General features: G+C 52.0%; 2 protein-coding genes across 2 annotated transcripts; one reads left to right on the top strand and one right to left on the bottom strand.

Annotated features, from left to right (window-relative positions):
* Window positions 1-217: 217 nt before the first annotated feature.
* On the bottom strand, window positions 218-4,807 carry LOC146422913 (uncharacterized). The gene is made up of 5 exons (XM_085045396.1): window positions 4,063-4,807; window positions 3,109-3,200; window positions 2,161-2,229; window positions 993-1,218; window positions 218-223 (listed from the first exon to the last, which is right to left on the bottom strand). Exons 1-5 carry the CDS (start codon window positions 4,666-4,668, stop codon window positions 218-220), a joined length of 999 nt encoding a protein of 332 aa, XP_084901522.1. The 5' UTR covers window positions 4,669-4,807.
* Window positions 4,808-6,721: 1,914 nt separating this feature from the next.
* On the top strand, window positions 6,722-10,213 carry LOC146422912 (lutropin subunit beta-like). Its single transcript, XM_085045560.1, has 3 exons — window positions 6,722-6,846; window positions 7,847-8,104; window positions 9,894-10,213. Exons 1-3 carry the CDS (start codon window positions 6,817-6,819, stop codon window positions 10,128-10,130), a joined length of 525 nt encoding a protein of 174 aa, XP_084901686.1. The 5' UTR covers window positions 6,722-6,816; the 3' UTR covers window positions 10,131-10,213.
* Window positions 10,214-10,276: the final 63 nt, after the last annotated feature.

The raw sequence follows: 10,276 nt of genomic DNA, 5'->3' as shown, positions 1-10,276 counted from the left end.
TTCCCACGGTGGGTTTTTGGGGTCTTTGGGTGATTTTGAGGGGTTTGGGGTTGATTTTTGGGGGTCCCGGGTGGGATTTTGGGGTTCCCACGGTGGATTTTGGGATCCCAGGTGTGATTTTGGGGGTCTCAGGGGTCGATTTTTGGGGTTCCCGGGGAGTCCCAGGGTTGATTTTTGGGGTCCCGAGGGTGATTTTGGGGTTCCAGGGGTTGATTTTTTAGGTCTTTGGGTGATTTTGGGTGGGTTGGAGTTGATTTTTGGGGGTCCCGGGTAGGATTTTGGGGTTCCCGGAGAGGTCCTGGGTATGATTTTTGGGGTCCCGAGGGTGATTTTGGGGTTCCCACTGTTGATTTTGGGGTCCCAGATGTGATTTTGGGGCTCCCAGGGTTGATTTTTGGTTCCCGGTATTGATTTTTGGGCTCCCACGGCCGATTTTTCAGTTCTCAGGTGTGAATTTTGGGTTCCCAGGGTTGATTTTTGGGCTCCCGGGGTTGAATTTTGGGTCCCCAGGGCAGATTTTCGGGTCCCAGGTGTGATTTTGGAGATCCTGGTGTTGATTTTTGGGCTCCCAGGGTTGATTTTTGGGGTTCCCACGGCTGATTTTGGGGTTTCCAGGGTTGATTTTTGGGGTTCCCGGGGTTGATTTTGGGTTCCCACGCCTTATTTTTGGGGTCCCAGGGTTCATTTTTGGGGTTCCCGACATTGATTTTTTTGCTCCTGCGACTGATTTTGGGTTCCCGGGTGTGAATTTTGGGGTCCCAGGTGTGATTTTGGAGATCCCGGCGTTGATTTTGGGGGTCCCGCTGTAATGTGGGGAGGGGTCTCGGGGGTGATTTTGGGGTCTCGGGGTTGATTTTGGGATCCCGGGGTAGATTTTTGGGGTCCTGCGGCTGATTTTGGGGTTTCCGGCATTGATTTTTGGGTTCCCGTGTGTCATTTTTGGGTTCCTGGGGTTGATTTTTGGGTCCCAGAGTTGATTTTTGGGGTCCTGCAGCTGATTTGGGGTTCCCGTGTGTGATTTTTGGGGTCCCACGGCTGATTTTGGGGCTCCCGGGGCTGATTTTGGGTTCCCACGGCTGATTTTGGGGTCCCAGGGTTGATTTTTGGGGCTCCCGGGGCTGATTTCGGGGGTCCCGGGGCTGGAATTTGGGGAGGGGTCTCACCTGGCCGGCAGGCGGTGTCACACAGCAGAGGACAGAGGTAACAGAACTGGCAGCCCTGCGGGACACAGAGGAGTTTTGGGGTTTTTTTGGGGGTTTTTTGGTTTTTTTGGGGGGTCTCAGGTGCATTTTTGGAAGGTCTCGGGGGGTTTGGGGGGAATTTGGGGGGATTTTGGGGGTCCCAGGGTGATTTTGGGTGTCCCAGGAGGGTCCCGGGGTTGATTTTGGGGTCCTGGCTGTGATTTTGGGGGATTTTTGGGGGTCTCAGGGTTGATTTTGGGGGTCCCAGGTGCGATTTTGGGGTTCCCAGGGGGGTCGCGGATGTGATTTTTTTGGGGTCCCAGGTGTGATTTTGGGGATCCCGGATGTGATTTTTGGGGTGCCGAAGTTGATTTTGGGGTTCCCAGGTATGAATTTGGGGTTGGGTTTTGGGGTTTGGGTTTTTGGTGGTCTCAGGGAGTTTTTGGGGTTTTGGGGGCTTTTTTGGGGAGTTTGGGGGTCCCGGTGTGAATTTGGGGTTTGGGGTCTCTGGGATTTTGGGGAGTTTTGGGGGTTTTGGGGGTCTCGGTGATGTTTTGGGGTTTTGAGGGTTTTTTGGGATTTTGGGGTTTCTGGGGGATTTTGGGGGAGTTTTTGGGGGTCCCGGGTGTGAATTTGGGGTTTTTGGGGGTCTCAGGGATTTTTTGAGGAGTTTTTGGGGATTTTTTGGGGGTTTGGCGAGTTTTGGGGGTCTCGGGATTTTTGGGGGGTTGGGGTTTTTGGGGGTTTTAGGGGTCCCGGTGTGTGAGTTTGGGAGTTTTGGGGAGTTTTTGGGGGTCTCGGGGAGTTTTTTGGGGGGTTTTTGAGGTTTTTTTGGGGGAGTTTGGGGGGTTTTTAAGAGTCTCGGGGGGGTTTTGGGTGTGAATTTGGGGTTTTTGGGGGTCCCGGCTGTGAATTCGGGGTTTTGGAGGGTCTCAGGGATTTTTTGGGTATTTTTTTGGGGTTTTTCTGGGGGTCTCACCTGGCAGGGCGGGCAGGGGTCTCCCGACTCCTCCTCGTCGCAAGGACAGCGAGAGCAAAGCCGGCAGTGCTGGGGAGATCAAAACCCCCCAAAATCACCCCAAAAATCCCCCAAAATCAACCCGAAATCCACCCAGGGAATCGCCACGACCCCCAGACCCCAAAAATCCCAAAAATTCCCCCAAAATCACCCCAAAAATCCCCCAAAATCAACCTGAAATCCACCCAGGGAATCACCACGACCCCCAGACACCAAAAATCCCACAAAATCGCCCCAAAATCACCCCAAAATCACCCAAAAATCACCCCAAAATCGTCCCCAAATCCCTCCATGGCCTCGTCATGACCCTCAGACCCCAAAAATCCCCCAAAATCACCCCAAAATCAACCCTAAATCCACCCAGGGAATCGCCGAGACCCCCAGACACCAAAAATCACCCCAAATCCCCCCAAAAATCCCCCAAAACCCCCCAAATCTACCCCAAAAACTCCCAAAACCCCCCAAAATCCTCCCAAATCCACTCCAAAAATCTCCCCAAAACCCCCCAAAATCCCCACGACCTCCCAGACCCCAAAAAATCCCCAAAATCACCCCAAATTCACCCTCAGACCCCCCCAAGGGCCACTCTGAGACCCTCCAAATCCTCCCCCAAATTCCCCCAAATCCCAAAACTCTCACAATCCGCCCAAAATCCCCCAAAATTCCCCCAAAATTTCTCCAAACCTCCTCAAAACTCCCCAAATTCCCCCAAATCCTCCCCAAATCCCCCCAAACCTCCCAAATTCCCCCAAATCCCCTCAAATCCCCAAAACTTCCACAATTTCCCCAAACCCCAAAAATCCCCCAAAAATCTCAGAAAAAATCCCCAAAAATCCCCAAAATCCCCCCAAAATCCCCAAAACCCCCCAAAATCCCCCAAATTCCCCAAAATTCCCCCAAAATCCCCACCTTGCAGTAGCTGCAGTAGCTGCAGATGGAACCAGGTCGGTATTGCCCTTCGGCCTCACCTTCCTCCTCTTCCTCCTCCTCTTCCTCACTGCCTGGATTTTGGGGAGGGGTCGGGGGGGTGTCAGGGGGGTCACCCCAAAAAACCCCAAAAGAACCCCAAAAAACCCCAAAAAAACCCCAAAAACTCCAAAAAAACCCAACCTCCCCCCAAGAAAACCCCAAAAAATCCCCCAAAAAAACCCAAAAAAACCCAAAAACCCCAAAACCCCCAAAACCTAAAAAAACGCCAAAAAATCCCCCAAAGAAAACCCCAAAAACCCCCAAAAACCCCAAAAAAACCCCAAAAAACACCCCAAAAACCCCAAAAAACCCAAAAAACCCCAAAGCCGCTCCAAAAAACTCAAAATGAACCCCCAAAAAAACCCCAAAAAAACTTTAAAAAACCCTCCAAAAAAACCCCCAAAACCCCAAAAAACCCCCCAAAAAATCCAAAACCGCCCCAGAAAACCGCTCCAAAAAAACTCAAAAAACCTCCAAAAAACCTGAAAAAAAACCCCAAAAAACTGAAAAAACCCCAAAAAACCCCAAAAAACCCCAAAAAACCCCCAAAATCCAAAACCGCCCCAGAAAACCGCTCCAAAAACCTCAAAACTCCCCCAAAAAACCCAAACCTCAAAAAACCCCCAAAAACCCCCCAAAAAACCCCAAAAAAACCTCCAAAAAATCCAAAACCGCCCCAGAAAACTGCTCCAAACCTCAAAAACCCCCAAAAAACCCTCAAAAAACCCCAAAAATCCCAACCCCCAAAAACCCCCAAAACCCCCATAAAACCCCAAAAACCAAAAAATCCCCAAAAAACTTCAGAAAACCCCCAACCCCCCAAAAAACCCAAAACCCCCCAAAAAACCCCAAAAAACCCCAAAATCCCACTTTCCCCCCCCAAAAAATCCCCACCTTCCTCTTCCTCCTCGGAGCTAACGGCGCCATCTTCATCTTCCTCCTCATCCTCATCCTCATCATCGTCACCTTCGTCCTCCTCGGAGCTCCGGGGGTGGCCTTGGCCGGGGAGGGGGTGGCCTTCGTCATCGTCATCGTCGCCATGGCGACGGCGGTGGTGGCCTTCATCCACCTGGTGACCTTCATCATCGTCGTCACGGCGACCGTGGCCTTCATCCACCTCGGGGTGACCTTCGTCATCGTCATCGTCGCCATGGTGACGGTGGCCTTCGTCCACCTGGTGATGATGATGATGATGAGGATCGGGTTGACCTTCATCATCGTCATCGTCACGGTCGCCATGGTGACGGTGGCCTTCGTCCACCTGGTGATGATGATGATGATGGGGTTGACCTTCGTCATTGTCATCGTCGTCACGGTGACGCCGGTGGCCTTCATCACCCTCGTGACGTTGGGGTTGACCTTCATCATCGTCATCGTCATTCTCATGGCTTCGGGTTTGGCCTTCGTCCCCGTCGTCGTCGTCACGGCGACCGCGGCCTTCCTCCCCGTCGCCGTGGCGACCGTGGTGATGATGATGGTGGTGGACTGGGGGTTCTTCATCCTGGTGATGATGATGATGGTGGTGATGACCACCTAGGGGTTCTTCATCATCCTGATGATGATGATGATGGTGGTGGTCACTGGTGGGTTCTTCATCCCCCTGGTGATGATGATGATGATGATGATGATCTAGAGGTTCATCATCCTGATGATGATGATGATGATGGTGATGATGGTGATGACCACCTAGGGGTTCTTCATCCTTCTGATGATGATGATGGTCACTGGTGGGGCCTTCATCCCCCTGATGATGATGATGATGATGATGACCACCTAGGTGTTCTTCATCCCCCTGATGATGATGATGATGATGATGATGGTGCTCCTGGGGGCTTTTTGGGGTATCCTGGTGATCTCCTGGAGGGTCCTGGGGGTCTCCCCGACCTTCATCCCCCCCGTGATGATGATGATGATGATGATGATGATGATGATGGAGTCGTTGGCCTTCCTCCTCCTCCTCCACGCCGTGACGATGATGATGATGATGGTCCAGGTGGTCCTGGGATGGTTTTTGGGGGTCCTGAGGAGGTTTTTGGGGTTCCTGGGATGGTTTTTGGGGGTCCTGAGGAGGTTTTTGGGGGTCCTGAGGAGGTTTTTGGGGGTCCCACACCTCCCCCAAGCCCCCCCGGACCAGCAGTAGCCCCAGGAGGAGCCAAACTAGCCACAGCTTGGCCATGGCCGGAGCCGAGTGACCACGAGTGACCACAAGAGTGACCACAAGTGACCACAGGAGTGACCACAGCGAGTGACCAGAGCTGAGTGACCACAGCAGCTGCGCCCCTCCCCCACCCCCCAAAAATAGCCACCGCCGGGGGGGGGGGGAGGGGGAGGGGAAACGAGGACAAAAAACACCCCAAAATTTAAGGTTTTCGCACAATTTTGGGGTTTTTTTCACTTTTTTGGGGGGGGTTTGTAATTTGGGGTCCTAAATTTGGGGGGTCTCATTTTGGGGTCAAACCCCAATTTTGGAGGTTGGGGAGAAATTTAGGGAAACAACCCCAAAATTCAAGTTTTTCATGCAATTTTGGGGTTTCACCATTTTTTGAGGGTTTTCGTAATTTGGGGTCCCAAATTTGGGGGGTTTCATTTTGGGGGTCAAACCCCAATTTTGGGAGGTTGGGGAGAAATTTAGGGAAACAACCCCAAAATTTAAGTTTTTCACACAATTTTTGGGTTTTTTCACCATTTTTTGGGGGGGGTTTCATAATTTGGGGTCCCAAATTTGGGGAGGGTCTCATTTTGGGGGGTCAAACCCCAATTTTGGGAGGTTGGGGAGAAAATTTAGGGGGGAAACAACCCCAAAATTCAAGTTTTTCATGCAATTTTGGGGTTTTTTCACCATTTTTTGGGAGGGTTTTCGTAATTTGGGGTCCCAAATTTGGGGGGTTTCATTTTGGGGGGTCAAACCCCAATTTTGGGAGGTTGAGGAGCAGATTTAGGGGGAAACAACCCCAAAATTCAAATTTTTCACGCAATTTTGGGTTTTTTTTCCCATTTTTTGGAAGGTTTTCATAATTTGGGGTCCTAAATTTGGGGGTTTTCATTTTGGGGGGTCAAACCCCAATTTTTGGAGGTTGAGGAGCAGATTTAGGGGGGAAACAACCCCCAAAAAATAAATATTTTTAATCAATTTTTGGGGAGGAATTTCACATTTTGGAAAATTCCAAAATTTTTTTTGGGGGGGAACCCAAATTTTGGGGGGAAAAACCCAAATTTGGGGAGGGGGACACCCCAATTTTGGGATCAACCCCAAATTTCGGGGATGATTTGGAAATTTTAAGGGACGGAAAACCCCCAAATTTTCAGGATTTTCCCCCAAATTTTGGGGAGGGGAGGAGGAGAAATTGAACTCTCTGAGCTAAAAATAGCCCCTGGAGGGGAGGTGGGGGAGGGTCACGCGCCGCCGCGGGGGTTGTGGGATACCCCGGGATTTGGGGGGGGGAGGGGGGACAACCCAACCCCTCCCCCACCCTCCCAAAAAAATTAAAAAATTAATTAAAAAATTAATTAAATAAAAAAATAAAGGGGGTGCGGAGGCGGGGAGGGGATTTGGGGAGGGGGAGGGGAAATTTTCGCCCCTCCCCCCACCCCCGCACGGCCTTGGGGGGGGAGGGGATAAAGGGGAGACCCCCCCGGAGCCCCCCAAAAATGAGCCGCGGAGCCATGGGGGGGCTGCAGGTGAGGGGGGGGCGTGGGGACCCCCAAATTTGGGGCTGGGGGCGTCATGGGGACCCCAAAATTATGGGGTTGGGTGGTCTTGGGGACCCCAAATTTTGGGGTGAGAGGGTCATGGGGACCCCAAATTTGGGGCGGGGGTCGTGAGGGACCCCAAAATTATTGGAGGATGGTCTTTGAGATCCCGAATTTGGGGTGGGGGGATCATGGGAACCCCAAATATTGGGGCTGGGGAGTCGGGAGTCTTGGGGACCCCAAATTTGGGTCTGGGGGCCATGGGGACCCCAAATTTGGGTCTGGGGAATCCATGAGACCCCCAAAATTGGGGTTTATCCCCTCGGAAACCCCAAATTTGGGTCTGGGGGTCAACGAGACCCCCAAATTTGGGTCTGAGGGGCCACAGGGACCCCCAAATTTGGGTCTGGGGGCAACGGGACCCCCAAATTATGAGCCGGGACCCCCAAATTTGGGATTTATCCCCACAGGGACCCCCAAATTTGGGTCTGGGGGCCACAGGGACCCCCAAATTTGGGGTTTATCCCCACAGGGACCCCCAAATTTGGGTCTGGGGGCCACGGGGACCCCAAATTTATGAGCCGAGGGACCCCCAAATTTGGGGTTTATCCCCTCAGGATCCCCAAATTTGGGTCTGGGCCCCACAGAGACCCCCAAATTTGGGTCTGGGGAGTCAATGAGACCCCCAAAATTGGGGTTTATCCCCTGGGGACCCCCAAATTTGGGTCTGGGGGCCACAGGGACCCCCAAATTTGGGGTTTATCTCCTGGGGACCCCCAAATTTGGGTCTGGGGTCCATGGGGACCCCAAATTTATGAGCCGAGGGACCCCCAAATTTGGGGTTTATCCCCTCAGGATCCCCAAATTTGGGTCTGGGGGCCATGGAGACCCCAATTTATGAGCCGAGCGACCCCCAAATTTGGGTCTGGGGGGTCAACGAGACCCCCAAATTTGGGTCTGGGGTCTCACCCCCCCCTGCCCCCCGCAGCTCCTGCTGGCCCTGCTGAGCGCCGCGGTGACTTTGGGGACCCCCGGCGACCCCGCGGTGGGGCTGAGCCCCCTGCCCGCAGGGTTCCCCCCCAGTTTGGGGGTCTCCCCGATTTTGGGGGTCTCCCCGATTTTGGGGGGGGGTCCCGGCCGCCCCCCCTGCCGGCCCGTGAACGTGACGGTGGCGCTGGAGAAGGACGAGTGTCCCCAATGTCGCGCGGTGACAGCCACGGCCTGCGGGGGGTTCTGCCGCACCAGGGTAGGGGGTTTGGGGGGTTTTGGGGGATTTTGGGGGAATTTGGGGGGATTTTGGGGTTTGGGGGAAATTTGGGGGGATTTGGGGGGTTTGGGGGGGAATTTAGGGGGATTTTGGGGTGTTTTTTGGGGGATTTTGGGGGAATCTGGGTGGATTTTGGGGGGATTTGGGGGGTTTGGGGGTCTTGGGGATTGAGGGAGTTCGGGGTTTGGGATTTGGGGGAATTTGGGAGATTTTGGGGGAAATTTGGGGGGGATTTGGGATTTTGGTGGAATTTGGTGGGGTTTGGGGGAGATTTTGGGGGATTTGGGGGATTTTGTGGATTTTGGGGGTTTTGGGGGTTTGGGGGTTTTTTGGGGGATTTGGGAATTTGGGGGAGTTTGGGGGATTTTGGGGAGAATTTAGGGGTTTGGGGGAATTTAGGGGATTTTGGGGGAGTTTTGGGGGTTTTCGGGGATATGGGGGGTTTTGGGGGTTTGGGGGGAATTTGGGGGAATTGTGGGGAATTTAGTGGGATTTTGGGGGAATTTAGTGGGATTTTGGGGTTTTAGGGGGTCTTGGGGGATTTTGGGGGATTTGGAGATTTTGGGGTTTTGGGGGATTTGGGGATTTTGAGGGAAATTTGAGGGAAAGGAATTTGGGGGATTTTGGGAGATTTGGGAGATTTTGGGGAAATTTGGGAGAATTTTAGGGGAAATTTAGGAGATTTTCGGGAATTCGTGGGAATTTTAGGGAATTTTAGGAGAATTTTGGGGGAAATTTGGGTAATTTTGGGACAATTTTAGGGGAAATTTGGGTAATTTTGGGAGAAATTTTGGGGAAATTTGGGTAATTTTGGGAGATTTTGGGGGATTTTAGGTAATTTTGGGAGAAATTTTGGGGAAATTTGGGGGATTTTAGGGACTTTTGGGGAAATTTTAGGAGATTTTGTGGGAATTTTGTGGGAATTTTGGGGGATTTTGGGGAATTTGGGGTGTTTGGGGGGTTTGGGCAATTTTGGGGGATTTGAGGATTTAGGGATTTGGGGTTTGAGGTTTAGGGGATTTGGGAGGTTAGGAGGGTTTGGGGATTTTGGGGGAATCTTGGGAGGATTTGGGGATATTTGGGGTCTGGGGGGATTTAAGGGGGATTTTTTGGGGGGGATCTTTATGGGATTTTTTTAGGGGATCTTTATGGGATTTTTTTAGGGGATCGTTATGGGATTTTTGGGGTCTATACCTCCTGGATTATTTTAGTGGATCTTTATGGGATTTTTAGGGGCATCTTTATGGGATTTTTTAGGAGATTTTTTAGGGGATTTTTATGGGATTTTTGGGGTCTATCACCCCAGGATTTTTTTAGGGGATATTTATGGGATTTTTTTAGGAGATCTTCATGGGATTTTTTAGGGGATCTTTATGGGATTTTTGGGGTCTATCAGCCCGGGATTTCTTTAGGGGCTCTTTATGGGATTTTTTAGGGGATCTTTATGGGATTTTCAGGGTCTATCCCTCTGGGATTTTTATGGGATTTTTATGGGATTTTTATGGGATTTTATGGGATTTTTATGGGATTTTTATGGGATTTTTATGGGATTTTTATGGGATTTTTGGGGTCTATCCCTCCAGGATTTTTTAGGGGATCTTTATGGGATTTTTTTAGGGAATCTTTAAGGGATTTTTTAGATCTTTATGCGATTTTTGGGGTCTATCATCCCGGAATTTTTTAGGACATCTTTCTGGGATTTTTTATAGGACCTTTATAGGATTTTTGGTCTCTATCCCCCCCTAACCCCCAATTTCCTCCTCTCCAGGAACCCGTTTACCGCAGCCCCCTGGGCCCCCCCCGCCAGGCCGCCTGCACCTACTCGGGGGTTCGCTACGAGCGCTGGATTTTGGGGGGCTGTCCCCCCGGCACCGACCCCACTGTCACCGTCCCCGTGGCTTTGGGGTGTCGCTGCGGCCGCTGCCCCATGGCCGCCGCCGACTGCGCCGTGGTGGGGCTGGGACCCTCCTTCTGTGGGGCGCCGGGGGGTTTCGGGGGGTCCTGAACCCCCCAGGGTGTGGGGGAACCCCAAAGTGGGGTCATCTCAATTTGTGGGGTTTTGGGGGTAATAAAACCTCCTCACCACCAGGGGGCGCTGTGTGTCATTGGGGGTAACCATAGAGTGGGGATTCTTCTTTTGGGGTCCCGGGG

The sequence above is a fragment of the Lichenostomus cassidix genome, unplaced genomic scaffold (assembly GCF_008360975.1).
Source record: "Lichenostomus cassidix isolate B80296 unplaced genomic scaffold, HeHo_3.0 HiC_scaffold_38, whole genome shotgun sequence".
NCBI lineage: Eukaryota > Metazoa > Chordata > Aves > Passeriformes > Meliphagidae > Lichenostomus > Lichenostomus cassidix.
The sequence above is the reverse complement of the archived record's forward strand: the minus strand, read 5'-3'. Positions and strand labels throughout refer to the sequence as shown.